The sequence below is a fragment of the Polypterus senegalus genome, chromosome 1 (assembly GCF_016835505.1).
Source record: "Polypterus senegalus isolate Bchr_013 chromosome 1, ASM1683550v1, whole genome shotgun sequence".
Taxonomy (NCBI): Eukaryota; Metazoa; Chordata; class Cladistia; order Polypteriformes; family Polypteridae; genus Polypterus; species Polypterus senegalus.
Genome location: NC_053154.1, coordinates 197734168 through 197752350, shown reverse-complemented (window position 1 = coordinate 197752350; position 18183 = coordinate 197734168). Strand labels below are relative to the sequence as shown.

The window sequence follows — 18183 nt, the reverse complement described above, 5'->3', positions numbered from 1 at the left end:
AAGCTGATTGGAGACCGTAAGAGCCAATCAGAATTTTTGAAACCAAGTCTGTGATTGGTTGGTTTTGTGGCACACTTATAACGGTGTACAGAGAGTTGGCGCCGCAGCAGAGAATGTTGTGGCGCAAGCAACACATTGCGAGCAAGCGCAAATGAAAAAACTGAGCGAGAGGGGGTGCTATTGTGTGTGTGTATATGGATAAGCGCAAACACTGAAATACATTTTTTGCACGCAGCAATGAATTTTGTTCACTCAAATTCAGCTTTTGTACGCTCAAAATAAATTTCTCTTCAAAATGCAACACTTGCACTTGCAATTTTTTACGTGCGCTCAATATTTTTTTACGTGTGCTCAGAATAGTGGCACTGAAATAACGCCATAGCATACCTGTTAATGCAAAGTCCTGTGCATAAAACCACAACCAAGAACCTGTTGATGTGGAGTTTACACATTGTCCCCATGCCTGCATGCGTTTTATTCTAGTTCCCTATTTATCTCCTGCATCCAAATGATGTGCGACTTAGATTGATTGATAACTCTGACTTGGCCCAGCATTCATATAATTGAGATTATCCTCATACAGGATTTGTTTCCACTTGTTGTATGGTATAGCTGGAATGGACTCTGTCTCCCTGCAGTCCTGTATTGGAATAAGCAGATTGAGAATATGGGTGAGTAAATAATGTAGAGATGCCAGAACGTGTGTTATTTTTTTTTTTTGGTCTGAGGTCTAGATATTTTCAGGAAAACCCAAAAGGCAAGGTTTTCTTTTGTAAAATTTTGAAGTGCAAATTAAGTTTTAATATTTTTGGGATGAGACTTTCTACAAAAAAAGAATTGTAAAGATTTACAAATTTAAAAATAAATGTATTTTTGTGTTTCCTAAATTATATGCTATATTATAAACACAGGGGCTTGCAATCAACAATCAAGCTGTTACTGAGCAGGGGAGCCGATCCCAATATTTCAGTGGTGCCAGTGCCAGCGCTTTTCATTGCAGTCAAAGCGGGTGACAGCAAAGCAGTTCGGCATCTTCTGGAATGTGGTGCCAGGACAGATCTAACTCTTTCAAAGGAGGTAACTTAATTCCTGTCTGGTAGCATTATTGCCTATTTGTAAGCAGGCAGCAGTTTCACCTTCTACTGCAGTGTATTCTGACTTTACATGTGGCTGCAGTGATGGCTCAGTGATCTCATGACCAGAGATTTAAGTAAAAATATTAAATCCTATTTTGTGATGATGGAAACTGTCAGTAGGCTGCCTACCTCTCCTTTGTTTTCAGGTGTCTCAGTTAAAGAGAAATAGAACCCCTAAAATCTGACACAAGTTGACTGTTACTACTTAAGTTCCCTTAGACCCACAGACTAGAGATAGAAGGAACTCTTGAACCATCAAGATTTACTAAGCTGTCAGAATCCTGCCTCAAGCCTGTACCCATTTACACTTGTTAGTATATTTGGTTCACTTCCATTATAAGATGAAAGTCCTATATGCAGTTATAAAGTGCATGCTAGTAACACTTCCAGGAACTCACTTATATTCCAAAGTTATTTGTCACACTGAAGGATATTTGGGTGGAATTTAAAAGATCAAGCAATTAGCAAAAATTGTGTGTTTATTCTTTTTTGTTGGTTATAGAAAAGAACCCCTGAAAGACATGAAAAACAGGCATGTTACCTGTGCTATTAATAAGCACAAATGTGGCCCTGCATAAGTAGCAAAACAACTGTATAGAATATAACTGTATGGAAGTTGGTGGACATACAGGTCTTTATGTCATAGAGAGGAACTATATATATATATATATATATATATATATATATATATATATATATATATATATATATATATATATATGTATAACATTATTCCAAGCTCTCCCATTTTTGGGCTTTGTAGGTTTATGAGAAATACAAGGCCAGTTCGATTTATGGATATAAATCCATTTTCTGCATTTTCTACTTCTGTCCAGCCTACAACCATTTACTTTGATTTATGGGGTGCTCAAATGGCTGCAAAATACATAAAAATGTAAATATTGTATTGTGGAGTAACAACAGATCATGTCCACTGCCTCATGCACAGCCTCATATGATCAGTGTTTCATCTGGAGTCGGAACACCATTGTGGTGTTTTGGCCTTGCAGGAAATGGAACCAACTGGAAAAAAATATAAATCCCTACCAATTTTAAAGGATTGTTTTTGAGAAAGTAACTAAACAAAATTTTATGACTATCAATCTTGGAAAATTGTAGCCCTTTTTAACAATAAAATGTTTAGTGTAGAACACCAGACCACTCCTGTTTTCCATCAAAGAGAAAATAAAACATCACTGGTTTTATACACCCAAGATGGGTGCACGTTTATGGTTAAAGGTCAGCAGTTTCTCCCCAAGGATAGAGTTATGAAAAATTTGGATTTCTGCTTTAAACCCTTTAAATTATATACAGTAATTAGAATGAATCCTCCTAGCTGGCAACCTTGCCAGTTTAATTAAACCAAGGCTCTGATTCAATGTGTAGATTAGTTTTACTTTGAGATCATTAATTTTATTTAAAACAGACTTGTGGAAGTTAGGTAGCACTCTTGAACTGTCCCCAAACCTAGAATGAATTGAATGCTTATATATATATATATATATATATATATATATATATGAGGAAGAGATTAACAAAAAGGAGTAGAAAACTTAAGGACATGATGCTGCTGATGTGCCCCCAGAATGATTTCTTCCACGGCATCTCTATATATAATCTTCATTTGGATCTTGATCTTTGTTTGTCCGCGAATGATTTAGAAGAAGAAGCACTAGATGGCAGTAGAGAGACAGCTAAAACATAGGCATTACATTAAGAATCTCCTCCAGGCTTATACTACTGAAGACTGTAGTACTCCAGTCACACCTTAAAACACAGACATTCAAACTAAACAAATTGTTGTGCTTTAAATTAACTAAAGAGATCTTCATTTAGATCTTGATCTTTGTTTGTCCACAAATTCCATGCATGCGTAGACCACCTTCCAGTTTAGTACGTTGTTGTTACTCACAGATGTCAACAATGTGCCGGAATAACGAAAGGGGTGGTAGACAGTGTTACGCTGGTTAGCTCCTGAGGCCTGGTTAGAGAATGAGATTGCCGAAGATAAAAGGTGCGTGCCTACGTAACATATGAATGAAAGAAAGACAGTGGGTAAAATGAATGACAACATAACAGCACGTTCCGGAAATTATTATTGTTACGTTGTAGCCGGCGAGTGCTGCGTGTCTCACAGTTGTACCGTGGCTTGCTCACATGTCAGTGAAGTGATCCCTATTTATGCTTTAAAGAGCCTGGATACCTATGTGTCCCCCTTTAATAACCATTGCTCCATGTATATTGCCTTACTTTTTGGATTGCCACAAAGAAACCTGCAAGATTGGAGAAAAGTTGAGAAGATATTGTGAGAGGAAACGACAGTGTCCTAAAAACGAGAGGGACTGTGAACGGACAAAAGCTCCTACAGAAATGCTCCTACACCACCACATAATTACTATTCGGACAGTGATTCTGAGTAGGCCGTTCCTATCGAATCAATGTCCAAGGGTTTTCTTTTGTAATTTTGTTTCCCTTATAAAAAATCATAATGCTGTGCGATGAAGGGCCCAGTTCACAACTGGCAGCCGCGTTTAAATAGGGAGCCCTTCACAGACAACTTTAACACTTGCAACGTAGTTGGGCGCACATGGCTAGTTTATTATAAATAACTAACATATTGCCTCCAAGTCCAATTTTGTTTCTTGTCAGCATTTTTCAAACACAGAAAGAAAGGAAATGCAAGTCATTAAGTAATAAAACTAGCCCTGTCTGTCACTGGTGGCCAGTAATTCCATCATTAAAAACTAATATTTTAAAGTTTTTGGGGAAGGAAATCACAGGGACCTACTTAAAGAAGGATGCTACTAATAATTATCAAAATATTAAATGTTAATCTCCACAACAATGCTGCTCCTGTCATTTGCCTTTCTAGCTTTGGACTAGCACCCAACTTGAGTCTGTTAGCACATTTCAGTCATGAGGAACAGCAACCTGATAGTTACAGTACACGATGTAGGATAGCTTCATTTTATTTCACTTTTTTTCCTGCATGTTTTGCAGCTTAAAGGCCTGAATTCTCTACATATTGCGGCATCATTACCAGGGACGGAGGCAGTTGAGATCACAGAGCTGCTGCTGCAAGCTGCTGCCGATCCAGATGTAATGGCACTGGATTCAGAAGACTTACATGAGCCTGATGAGGTCAGAAACCTTTGGAATTCCTCAGTATCAGACCTACGATCATGTTGCTTGAATTTTGTCTGGCAGATGACCCTTTTGCTTTGTTAACTTTTAAGCAAACCCTGGATTTAGAAATCACAAGACGAACTGGCAACAGTAAGTTGGCTGTATGTGAGTGGGTCATGTGATGGTGTCCCATCCAGGGCTAGTTCTGCCTTGTGTTGTGATAGCCTCAGTGTTCTCAGGATCATGAGCTGGACTAAGTGTGCTTGAGAATATTATGTTGTGATATATGTTCATCTTGTTACACAATCTAACTATGCATTGGAAGATTAGTTTATGTTCTATTTTCTATTAAATCCTGAGGTGGGCATCCTGGGAAATTCAAATATATTAAAATGTAAAATGACTGTTTTGGTGAAAATATTTTATTGGTAAAATTTCAAAAAGATTTAGCAGTTAGGCTTTACTTGGTCACTATGATCTTTTTTGTAATAGTAGATGCTCAATATAGGTGAAAAAAATATTATCACCGTTCTCTCAGATTGCCCCTTTAAAACTAACAAACATATAATTCCCCAGTAGAATCTGATTTTGGTATGTTTATTACCAGGGGAAAGTATGCAAATCTTCCCCTGAACAAAATGATTCTTTATTCTTTTTTCAAATCCATTTATTCACTTACATGATTTCATGGGTTCTATCTCGCTAACATTGGGCACAGAGCAGGAGCCAGCCCATCATAGGGCAAACTCATTCAGAGATAAACTTTTCATTCAGCTGCTTATTTGACTTATTTAATAGCTGGAGCATTATAGTAGTTACTTCAAAGAGTCAATTACAATATCACATTTTTGTTTATTAAATAGCTTTGTAACAGAAAATAACATATATTATGAAATGCAATTACTTGTTAGTATACTACATTAACTATATACTTTTTAACAGCACTTTACAAAATCATGGAGTTAAAAAAGTAGCCTAAATAAGTAAGTGGTGCCTCAGTAGCTTTTATTCAATTGTGTAAAAATAATACTGATTTTTGTCAGGTGTTGGTTTATGATTAATTATAGTTAAAATCTTTTTTTTGATCGCTCAGGACCGTGACAGATGGTAGATCTAGATAAATTCGGAATCATATAAGATGTACATGATGCAGCTGTGAAGTTTTTAGTGTAATGTTCTGTAAATACTGAGTACTTTATTTGTTCATTGTATGCTTCTAGAGAGATGCTTACATAATTTATTTCTTCTTTACCAATTCTTTTTAAAGCGAAATTTTAAAATGTTAAAAATTCATACATGCTCTGTATTCAAGATTCCTCAACAAAAGTGGAGTTTTCCAATCAAATTTTCTTCAAGAATAATAGCAATTAAAGATTAGCTGCATTTATTCATGAAAATAAACTAATTGTATTTTGAATGCATCATTTTGCTCCACACAATTGATTTTTCTGACTGAAATGATCATTATTGTTTTCATGTTTGTATCTTTGAATGAGATAAACAGTCTTGCAACACAACTCAGCTTATTTGAGTAATAAAATCATCACTGAATTATGCCACTGGGAGCTACTAGTTGAAAAGACAATAACATGAAGCTTCCTATTAGTAAACTATTATTTCTCCATTTATCCCATAACATGTGACTGCAGTATAAGCACTATTTTTCTTTCTTTCTTTATTTATTTAGAGGAGAGGAAAACTATAACAGCCTACTTCTCCATCAAATAATAATAACATAACAAATATAACAATTCACTTCATAATTAATCCAGAGAAAACAATGAAAAATAAAAATACAAACGAAAAACAACAAGATTCAACCTCCAGGTCAGGTCAGGTAGGGGAGCATGCACTGGCACAGCGTGTTACTGCATCCACCACACTATGAAACAACTCAGGATCCTGGTTGGCAATCCCCCAGGCAGACACACGTTCCAGCCCCACCCTCTGGAAATGACCATCCATCTGCGGCAGCCAGGTGTTACGCTGGTTTCCTTGGCCTGGTCCAGCCACTCAGGTCCTCAACAATAAGGATCCTGTGAGCCGGATCACCCTCGGGGAATCACGCCACATGGCCGTAGTGCCGTAACTGATGCTCCCTCACAATGCAGGTAATGTGCCTCATTCAGGACTCAACTGCTCAATGAACACAAAGTCAAATCAGCAGTACCCAAGTATTCTGTAATGAGACACAGTACCAAAGGAGTCCAGTCTTCGTCTCAGGACACTGGATAGCATCCATGTATCAAAAACATATAGCAAAAGAGGAAGCACCAGGACTGTAAAGACTTGGACCTTTGTCCTTTTGAAAAGATATAAGGAACACCACACACTTCTTTCCAGCGACTTCATGCTCTCCCAGTTCGTCTGCTGACCTCATAGTAAGAGTCACCAGAGACATGAATGTCGTGGCTGAGGTAAGTAAACCTCTCAAAAAGGTTGACACTCTCTCCATAGACAGACACATTATGGAAGAGTCAAAGCTGCCGTAGAGCCAAATGGGTTGGGCCTGTTGGGAATTGGAACTGGTGTGCTGCTTTGGTGTTGCCTGCTGCACTGCAAAGCTCGGGTACCAATTTGATTTGGCCCATCTGGGTAGGCACGTGGTACGTCTTGTCTCTCCGGCATGATGATAATCTTCCTCTGCTGTCGGAAGAGTTGTGCAAACTCCGCTTTTCAGTGGTGGCACTCTCTGAGAAGCACAGACCAGGGACTTTCCAGATCTCTGTTGGTGGGTACACCTTTTATTGGTCTGGTCGCTCTGACGGCTGCTAAACTCATGGAGTAGATGTTGCCGTGGTGGATCGGCTCCTTTCAAATGTGTCCGATGTGACTCCTTTCAACGAGCGTATTATGAGACTCAGATCAAGGCACTTTCTAGGTGCCTTGTCTGTTGTCTCAGTGTATGCTCCAACCATGGTGAGTGAGGGAGACATTTTATTTGCAGCTTCGCAAGGTGGTTGATGGGAGCCTGCAAGGTGATATTCCACCCCCTCTAAAGAGAAAAAGCTCAAGTAAGACATGAGCAAAAAAAAAAATCTAATTTTAAAAATTTAATAGAGCAATTAATACCACAGGAGAGTCCATTATCAGCATAGAATGCTTATTAAATCATAAATAACACATTCATTCCATTTTTGTAAAGTTTTGAACATATCCTGTTAAAATAAATTTGATTTTTTTTTTAATTTGAGATAATACAGAACATTGCTTACCCACTGAGTTATTGAAGGTGGGTTAGGATCCTTCAAGTTTGGCAAAATACATCTATGTGTTAGTATTGTGGAATAGGATTTTACAATTGATTTATTCCATTGTATTTTAATTCCATTCTGCAAGTACACCAAATATCACCATTTGTGGATTATGAATGTTTGTGACACCAAGGCTTTCTGTGAAGTATGTTGTCCACAATTATGATAATTTACTGCCTTCACAAAACATATGGCCTAGTAATGCTGAAGCTATATGACAATGCTCACAAGTTAGGTCTTGCTATGGATACATTTTAGACAATTTTAAATTTGACGAATGTGATTGATTTCTAGTTGAATTATGGAGTGACTATCACATATAGAACTACAGTATATTCTATGGATGGCTGAATCCCATTCCATTTCTGAGATGCTAATTAAAAAGTCCCTCTGCCACCATTCCCTAATATCATTGAAAGGAAGATTCTTTGAAATGTTTTATTTATTGTTGAGTCTTCATTAAGACTTACCAGTATTGCTTCATACAGTACCATTCAGTGTAGTTTCTTGACATGTACTAGATATTTTCAGGATGGACTCTGGTCCCCCCTTTCCTTGAATTAATTGAAAGTGAGATTGAAAGTGGATAGATGGATGGCCAAACTTTTTCTTTTAATAAGGCATGATTTGCACACACTCACCCTCATTACAGTTCAAACCGGCTTCTTCATTCTTTTTGATTTACCTAAATTAATTCACTTTACTTTGAATTTCAAATATTATTTAAGCTTTCAGGGCATGATAATATATTTTATAACTAACTGAATGCATAGATTTTCAAAACCAGGCCCTGCTTTTACTTGAAATTTACTGAAACACAAAAAGAATATACACAATCTGACTGGTACATATAACTTGTACAATGACTATCCACATGTCATGTTTAAATCCATCATTTTATGCCCTATCAGAACTTCAGCAAAGAACCACCTTCAGGATTCAGCACAAAGCCCCGTAGCTCATTAGGACCACCCCAAGAATTCTATAGCCTGCCTGATAAAAAACCAGTGGAAGGGGGCCGGACACCTCTACATGTTGTTTGTCAACAAGCCATTAATTACAGAGTAAGTAAAACTTGTACTTTTTCAGAAATAAGCAGCTGTAGACTACCATTTATCTTATTTTGCTGTCGTTCCATTTTTGATCAATTTGACAGGTAGATGTACTTTATGCAGGAAACAATAGACATTAAACGTGGATATGTGTAAATGTTTGTTTGTGTGTATGTATGTATGAATATATATATATATATATATATATATATATATATATATATATATATATATATATATATATATATATATATATATAGCTTCTGTAGCATTTACACAACCCTTGCTATATGCATTTTAGTTTTTGCCTATATTCATATTTGTAGTTCACAAGTGTCACATCTGTGTTTTTGCAGTCATAATAGGCCCTAGCATTATCTACTTTGAGATGGTATACAATGTTCTTCATTTATTTCAGAATACTAGAGATGTAGTTCGTGTGCTGCTAAAATATAAGGCTGATCACAGTTTGCTGTGGAGTGGACATTCCGCACTCTCGCTGGCTATTTCCACTGGCAATCATTTGGTAAGCAAAAAATTTCTTTGTGAGTGGTTTCATAAAATAAAAACTCTGAGAAAGATTTTGTATTGTTGAGTAAACACATGTGGCACGGTGGCGCAGTGGGTAGCGCTGCTGCCTTGCAGTTTGCTTCCCGGGTCCTCCCTGCATGGAGTTTGCATGTTCTCCCCGTGTCTGCGTGGGTTTTCTCCGGGTGTTTCCTCTCACAGTCCAAAGACATGCATGTTGGGTGCATTGGCTATCCTAAATTGTTCCTAGTGTGTGCTTGGTGTATGTGTGTGCACCTTGTGGTGGGCTGGCGCCCTGCCTGGGGTTTGTTTCCTGCCTTGCGCCCTGTGTTGGCTGGGATTGGCTCCAGCAGACCCCCATGACCATGTGTTAGGATATAGCAGGTTGGAAAATGACTGACTGGCAAAGGAAGACTTGGAACAGCACCCACTTTTTGAATGGTGGCTAACCATGCTCAAACTTGACACCCTACATATTTGGCCTCAGCATTTCTAATTATGTGCATGGCATCTCATATTAACTTAAAAATGGAGAAGAGCATACATTGATATTTGTATACAGTATATAATATACATGCTTGTGCTTCTGTTTGTACATACACTTTGATGCTGTGTAAAGATGTCCTGATCATACTGAAGTAATGATATCAGAATATTTAGTCTTCAAACAGCCAAGCAGCAAAGTGTGTATAGCAACTGAGTTACATGGGTAACCTAGTTAGTCAGTTAATGTGTGTTTGGTGTAGGTTGCAGTAGTGATTTTTATATAGAGCTTGTAAATTAAAAATGATAATGTCAATGCATAAAATAAACATGCAATAAATAAAGACCTCATTGACAGTTTTACCCTGATTCTGTTATTTGTACTCTTTAAAATAGAACAACACAGTTGTCTCCTTCATTCACTCTGAATGCTTTGATAAAGTTGTGTATTCTATCCACACAGCCAACTGCATTGTGAGATCCTGTAATACTGTATAGTTATTTGTTTAGCAGAGGCTTTTATCCAAAACAATTTTCAAGGGATGAAATCTAGTAGAGTAATGATTTGTCAGGTTGTCACACAACAAGGTACCTACATAAGTAAAAGCCATCAGCCAAATGAACTACAGTATGGTACACAAGTCATATCAATGCCTTATTCTTTTACAGTAACCCAAATCAAACCTGTTTTAATAAGCATATAGGTATTTGTGGAATACGAGAAGGGGTGAAGGAGTGCAGTTTGTTCCACCAGCGTGTCTACCAGTTATTATTGCTCATAAAATGTTGCCATTGTTTAAATCAATTTGCCCTTTCTTTGATTCTGTAGAATTGCTCTTTGATGGTAGGTATTTATTTCAGTCAGTGTGGTGTGCATTCACTCCTTCAGAGTTAGGTACAGTTTTGTGATTGCTTTGCTGGTACATGTGGCATCTTCAATGTTGTGAGGAAAGGTACCGTTTGCAAAAAAAATATAAAAAGTCTTAACATGTGAAAGAGTAACAAACATGCAAACGCTTCTCTGTTTCATCAGGATCTAAATACATTTGTTTGAGCAAAATTTGGCGAAAGAGTTGTACTTCTGTGTTGATTGTTCATTCAGAAAGCAGAACAACTTTTTCAACATTGCGTCAGCTTTTTTTGGTTCTTAAATAAGTATAGGTGGTATCAGCTCCTTAATTTTTGAGACTGCAAATTGTTAATCCTTCATAATAGTTTTCAAGGCATTGGTTGCTCCAGTAACTGAATTTGTACTTTCTGTTCCAGAAAGAAAGATTTGACAGAGTCGATTAATGAGTTATCTACATCTTTGGCCTCACAGCTAACAACAACAACAGCAACATTTATTTATATAGCACGTCTTCATACAAATAATGTAGCTCAAAGTGCTTTACATGATGAAGAAAAGAGAAATAAAAGACAAAGTAAGAATTAGAATAAGACAACACTAATTAACATAGAATAAGAGTAAGGTCCAATGTCCAGGGAGGACAGAAAAAACAAAAAAAAAACTCCAGATGGCAGAGGTTCCAGACCATGAGACCACCCGGCCCCCTCTAGGCATTCTACCTAACATAAATGAAACAGTCCTCTTTGTATTTAGGGTTCTTATGGAAGGACTTGATGATGATGATGATCATGTAGACTTCTGGCTTTTAGTCCATCAATGTAGGAACATCACGGTGCTTTGATTGCCACCACAGAAAACCGGGAAAAGAAACAGAAGAGAGAGTAGGGGTTAGTATGGATTTTAGAGCCATCATGATTAGTTATTATAATGAATTGAATATACAGAGTATCAAGATTAAATGAAGGTGAAGTTATCAGAAAGCATTGTTAAAGTAATGTGTTTTAGCAGTTTTTTAAAGTCCTCCACTGTATTAGCCTGGCAAATTCCTATTGGCAGGGTATTCCAGATTTGAGATGCATAACAGCAGAAGGCTGCCTCACTGCTTCTTTTAAGTTTTGCTCTTGGAATTCTAAGGAGACACTCATTTGAGGATCTAAGGTTACGATTTGGAATATAAGGTGTCAGACACTCCAATATATAAGATGGAGCGAGATTATTTAAGGCTTTGTAAACCATAAGCAGTATTTTAAAATCAATTCTGAATGACACAGGTGACCAGTGTAGTGACATTAAAACTGGAGAAATGTGCTCGGATTTTCTTTTCCTAGTTAGGATTCTAGCAGCTGCATTTTGCACTCGTTGCAAATGATTTATGTCTTTTTTGGGTAGTCCTGAGAGGAGTGCGTTACAGTAATCTAGTCGACTGAAAACAAAAGCGTGAACTAATTTCTCAGCATCTTTAAATGATATAAGAGGTCTCACTTTTGCTATGTTTCTTAAGTGAAAAAATGCTGTCCTAGTGATCTGATTAATATGTGATTTAAAATTCAGGTTACAGTCAACAGTTACCCCTAAATTCTTTACCTCCGTCTTGACTTTTAATCCTAATGCAAGTTTATTTCTAATAATCCCATTGTCTCCATTATTGCCAATCACTAAAATTTCTGTTTTCTCCTTATTTAGCTTGAGAAAATTACTATTCATCCAATTAGAATCACAAGTAAGACATTGTGTTAGTGAAATAACAAGAGTTTGGGTCATCAGATGCAATTGATAAATACAGCTGTGTGTCATCAGCATAGCTGTGGTAGCTCACGTTGTGCCCCGAGATAATCTGACCTAACGGAAGCATGTAGATTGAGAAGAGCAGCGGACCCAGGATAGAGCCTTGTGGAACACCATATAGAGTGTCTTTGAGTTATAATTACCACAACTAACAAAGAATTTTCTACCTGCCAGGTAGGATTCAAACCAATTTAAGACACTGCCAGAGAGGCCCATCCATTGACTAAGGCGATTTCTAAGACTATTGTGATCAATGGTGTCAAATGCGGCACTCAGATCTAAGAGGATGAGAACAGATAAATGGCCTCTGACTGAATTTACCCGCAAGTCATTTACTACTTTAACGAGTGCAGTTTCTGTGCTGTGATTTGTTCTAAAACCCGACTGAAATTTATCAAGAATAGCATGTTTATTGAGGTGGACATTTAACTGCATAATGACTGCCTTCTCTAAAATTTTACTTAAGAAAGGCAGGTTAGAAATGGGTCAAACATTTTCAAAAGATGAGGGGTCGAGATTATTTTTGAGTAGGGGTTTAACTACAGCAGTCACATAATTCTGGCTTAATCTGTTTGTGAAATGCAGATTTGACTAAATCCAGGTTTTCTGGAATGTAATTAGCCCAATTTCTGTGAATATTGAGTTGCTTTAACTGGATTTCACACTAATCCTGCTTTCTGGAATAGACTATAGGAGTCTATGAGTACTTTTCTTGCTGTTTAATTACTTTTTATGCAAAATGTTTTCATTTTTGTTATAAATATGTAGATCTTGCATTTAAAGATTTTTGTCACCTTATGGATTAGCCATAGAATGATAAATATTTAAGTATAGCTCACTCATACACAGGTCAAATATTTCTTAGCATTTGTTGTAATGGAAAATGAGCGCCCATGTTTGTAAACTAAAAACTGGTGTACTCTGTGTTGTGTAAATAGGTTCTACCTAGTTAAATAAAGGTTACCCTAAATCATCATTTAGATTCTTTTTTACTTTATTCATTTTTTAACAAATAGAAAGCAGCAGAATCTGCTCCTTAGTGCTTTCTGTGCTGCTGCCTTCTGCCACTGAACAAGTGAGGGCAAGAATGGGGGAAAAAAGACAAAGACATCCTAATAACAAACAGAAGAATGCATGTTGCACATTGAGACCCCACCATGTATAAACATCAATCAGCTACATAAGCCTGAAACATGAAGTAACTTACAGAGCTTTTCATTGCTGAAGTATAATACAGTTGTGGCCAAAGGTTTTGAGAATGACACAAATATTCATTTTCACAAAAGTTTGCTACGTCAGTGTTTTTAGATCTTTTCGTCAGATGTTTCTATGGTATACTGAAGTATAATTACAAGCATTTCCTAAGTTTCAAAGGCATTTATTGACAATTACATTAAGTTTATGCAAAGAGTCAATATTTGAAGTGTTGGCCCTTCTTTTTCAAGACCTCTGCAATTCGCCCTGGCATGCTGTCAATCAACAACTGGGCCAAATTCTGACTGATGGCAGCCCCTTCTTGTGGGTTTTTGTTTGTCCACCCACCTGTTGAGGATTGACCACAAGTTCTCAATAGGATTAAGGTCTGGGGAGTTTCCTGGCCATGGACCCAAAATTTTAATATTTTGTTCCTCGAGCCACTTAGTTATCACTTTTGCCTTATGGCACGATGCTCCATCATGCTAGAAAAGGCATTGTTCGTCACCAAACTGTTGTTTGGGAAAATTGTTTTCGTAGGATGTTTTGGTACCATTCTTTATTTATGCCTGAAGAGTTCTTGAAGGGTCAATATATATATACAGTATATATATATATATATATGTATGTATATATATATATATGTCTATATATATATATTGTGGTCCCCGGCCGGGGCTGGAACCCGGCTGGGACGCCCAGGAGGAGGAGAGGAGGGCTTGTGCCTCCTCCAGACCGCGAGGGGGCGTCCGTCCTGGTTATATCGGGGACCACGGGTACAGGGCTTGGAAGCCCAGCCCTGTAGGGACCCGTGGTCACTGCCAGGCGGCGCCCGATGCCAGTTTCCCTGTGTGGTCTTTGGCGGGATGGAGCCCGGCCGGGGCGCTTGAAGACCGGAGGAGGGCGTGTACCTCCTCCAGACTGAGTGGGCGTCCGTCCTGGTTAGGCAGGGGCCTCGGGTACAGGGCTTGGAAGCCCAGCCCTGTAGGGACCCGTGGCCACCGCCAGGCGGCGCCCCGGTGCCTAATTATCCCGGGAGCCCGGCACTTCCGCCACACCAGGAAGTGCCGGGGAAGACTTTGTGTGGCGCCCGGAGAGCCGCCAGGAAAGCAGCCGACTTCCGCCATGCTGGGGCGTGGCTAAGGAGAAGAGGCCGGAAACACCTGGGGCTCATCCGGGGCATTATTTAAGGGGCCGCCTCCCTCCAGTTAATGGTGGAAGTCGGGAGGCAGAAGACGGAGCTGGAGAGAGGACAGGAGGCGGCCAGAGGAAAGGCACAGTGACTGTGGGCCCTGGACTTTTGGGGGATTCGGTGCTGAAGGCACTGGGGATTCGTGAGTGCACGTGACTTCATAACTTGTATATAGTGTATAATAAACAGTGTGTGGTGAAAAATATGTCGTCCGTCTGTCTGTGCGGGGCCAGCGTTCACAATATATATATATATATGTATATATATATATATATATGTATGTATATATATATATATATATATATATATATATATATATATGTATATATATATGTATATATATGTATATATATATATGTAAAACAGATATTGACTCTTTGCATAGATGTAATGTAATTGTCAATAAAAGCCTTTGAAACTTATGAAATGCTTATAGTTATACTTCAGTATACCATAGAAACATCTGACAAGAAGATCTAAAAACACTGAAGCAGCCAACTTTTGTGAAAATGAATATTTGTGTCATTCTCAAAACTTTTGGCCACAGGTGTACACAAACATATGATGAAAATAAACATGCAAATTTTGAGCTGATGTAATTTGAAATTAAATTAAGAATTCTCTGAATGTTCACATGCTTTGATTGTTTCTTCTAAATGTTTACCACATTTCTTAGATTTTACCATTCTTAATGGTTGCTGCAGAGGGATATATTGGTTCTGGTATCACATCTATAAGAACACATTTCCAGGGAGCATGCACTCCCCTCTTTTTTATGCTAACAACTGCTGTCAGTCTCAGAAGGATCAGAAAATCCTGACCCATCCCAAGTTCCTTATTAAGACGCTTGTTAAGTTCCTAACCTTAAAGCCTGTTTACAGAAATTGCCCAATAATGTGTTTTTTGTCCCCCAAGTTCCTCCTAATGTTAAATGGAATCCAAACTCAGTGCCTGTTTTACCATCATACATACTGTACTTGGTATGCAGTCTATACAATTGATCTTTTATAAGACTAATAACATAATATCAACAAAAGAAATTCATTTTAATGTGGAAATGCCCGTGGTAAAAAGTGATTTTATGTCCTCTGCAGGCAGTAGAGGAGTTATTGTCTGCAGGAGCAGATCCCAACCTTCCCTTGGGTGATCGAGTAGGAAGCTCACTGTGTGCTGTCTGCAACATCAACTATGGAAATAATCGGAAGCCACAAGAAAAAATGACATTGGTAAATAAACATTTTTTTCTGTTAACAGAATACGACTTTGCCATTATTGTTATGGTAATTTGACATATATTGTTTTGTTATTATTTTTACAGAAATTCTTTATAATCCTGTGACAGAGATATTCTTTAGTAAACCGTTTTTTTCTTTATAAAAAAGCATGAATGCAGATTTTGCATTTGAATTTAGACCGAGCCAGTTACTCTCTGATTGTCATAAGTAATGGTATTAGCAGTATTATGCACTGTTCTACTTTGTTATATTATACTCATGTGTATGTACAGTAACATGAGAACAGAGTTTCACGTTGGAGTGACACAAGGGTTATTGTGTTGTGACAACTGGATCTTCCCACAGCATTATTTAGTTGTTTTGTTCATATGACAAATGGGAATTAAGTATAAATGTTACTAACTGTTCTTGTTACACTGGTTCAGTAAATGAAAAATATATCCCTAGCTTACTGCTAATTATTATTATTATTTTAAAGTTAAAAAGGCTGATAGAGGCTGGTGCGAACATACTGATGCCTATCACCTTAGGTGACAGAGTGCCACCAATGATAGGAACAGCAGTGGATTATGGATTCTACTCATTTTTCCAGGTATTTTTTTCTTCCTATGCAAGGAATAAAAGAAACAACAAAAAATCTTTTAGATGAAATTTTAATTTTAAAGAATATGTCAGTATTGGCATGGAAAAATGCAAAATTATATGAGCAAGATAGATGAACTATTTCCCTTTGTGAACAAACAGGTGTAGAAAGAAAGAAAGAAAGAAAGAAAGATATATTTAAGAGAAATCGATAGCTGATTTAGGGATATAAGCAAGCTATTTTTCTCTATAAAATAAACCCTTGTTTTCATAGTGGTCTGGCAACCCATTTGTGTCTGAGTTATGACAGTGCCAGTTGTTGTATTAGTTCCAGCATACAGTATGCCTTGTTAAATGGCTGGTACTGCCATTTGTAGCTTGTCAATACCTAAGATGCTGTGAAAGAATCAAAGCTTTATCATAGACTGTTTAACATTTTTTTTACTTGCTTAGCATATTAAAGTTAATCTAAGATTGGCCCAAATGGGTTCCCTTAAAAAACACATTTGGGACATAAATACAAAACTAATGCCACATTATTTTAATAGTATTATTATTATTTTGCAACTCCTAAAAAATGGCATAGGTGAAAAAGATCATTTTTGTTTTTTGCCTTACATAAACTATTACTTCCTTTCTCCACCCCATAGGATGCCAGGATTGCTCAAACGTCATACCATGCTTTGAACCCAGCTGAGCGAGAATTGTTCAATTCCCGCAAAGAGCAGCTTCAACTGATGGCTGATCTTTTACGGGATGCTGTAATACAGAAGGAGAAGGAGAGGATAGTGAGAGACTTTGAACAAGGCATTCACTGTAAGTCTTCAGATAAGCAATCTCTTCTGGGTGCTGTCTGTTCAATCTTTTCTGTTGGTTATTTAGTTGTAAATAAAATGTTTCAAGGATTATTAATGTTTTAAGCTTACCATGTTTTTGCAACTTTTGTGAACTGTGTGTTTGAAGTTTGTCCTTTGAGCATCTGCCCTCCAACAATTCCTTTTCAATTAAAAGTCTTTTATGCTAATAACTTCTGATGAGTATAAAACTGAGGTGTATGTTTCTACTTCAATAGTGACATAAATGTTATCAAAGCAGACAAAATATGTGGTGAGAGTGGAGCATAAAGGAGCTGGACTAAGATTTGTTTTGGGTCATCGTTGATATGGCATGGCATCAGCATAAATACCCTGCTAGAGCTGTGACTACTTCAGGGACTACATCAATTTAATAAATGCTGTCTTGCCTGTAACCACTACTAAAGGGTTAAAGTCAGTCCTTTCTTTGTCTTTATTGATGTTAAATTCGGTATGTTATAACAATGGAGATGTTGAGAATGGTTGAAGCCCCAAGATGATGGTAGTGTGATGAACTGAGAAACAATAGGTAAGCAAGGTCATGTTAGTGTTAACTTTAGCCCTAGGATGGGGTGCCAAGGGGTTGTCTTTTTTTTCTGGTCATTAAACAGCTCCAAAGATCCTTTTAAAGGAAGCCCGCTGTGGGAATAGCAGTGATCAGAGGGGAATGGCAGAGACATATGCGGTCATGCTTCTTCCATGTCAGGGTCATTAGAATTGTAAAAGAAGCAAATGAACACAGTATGTGACCTCTCTGGTCTTTTCCAGAACCCCTTTCTGTGATCTTGGTATGCTTGAATAGATACACACCCTTGATATATACAAAAAGATTGATATCTGTGAAGAAGGGTAGTGATAACCCTGAATTCAACCTGCTTAGTGATGTTGGTTGACCAAAAATAATGATATAAA

General features: G+C 37.6%; 1 protein-coding gene across 3 annotated transcripts in view; it reads left to right on the top strand.

Annotated features, from left to right (window-relative positions):
* Positions 1–18183, top strand: part of ankmy1 (ankyrin repeat and MYND domain containing 1) — a 40834-nt gene that overhangs the window by 14473 nt on the left and 8178 nt on the right. For 2 of the 3 annotated variants that reach the window (XM_039766476.1, XM_039766466.1), the window contains 7 exons: positions 912–1077; positions 4137–4277; positions 8428–8580; positions 8987–9094; positions 15695–15826; positions 16314–16427; positions 17068–17233. In XM_039766476.1, the coding sequence (XP_039622410.1) occupies positions 912–1077; positions 4137–4277; positions 8428–8580; positions 8987–9094; positions 15695–15826; positions 16314–16427; positions 17068–17233 (980 nt within the window). The remainder of the gene's footprint in view (positions 1–911; positions 1078–4136; positions 4278–8427; positions 8581–8986; positions 9095–15694; positions 15827–16313; positions 16428–17067; positions 17234–18183) is intronic. The other variant, XM_039766480.1, reaches the window with a different exon arrangement.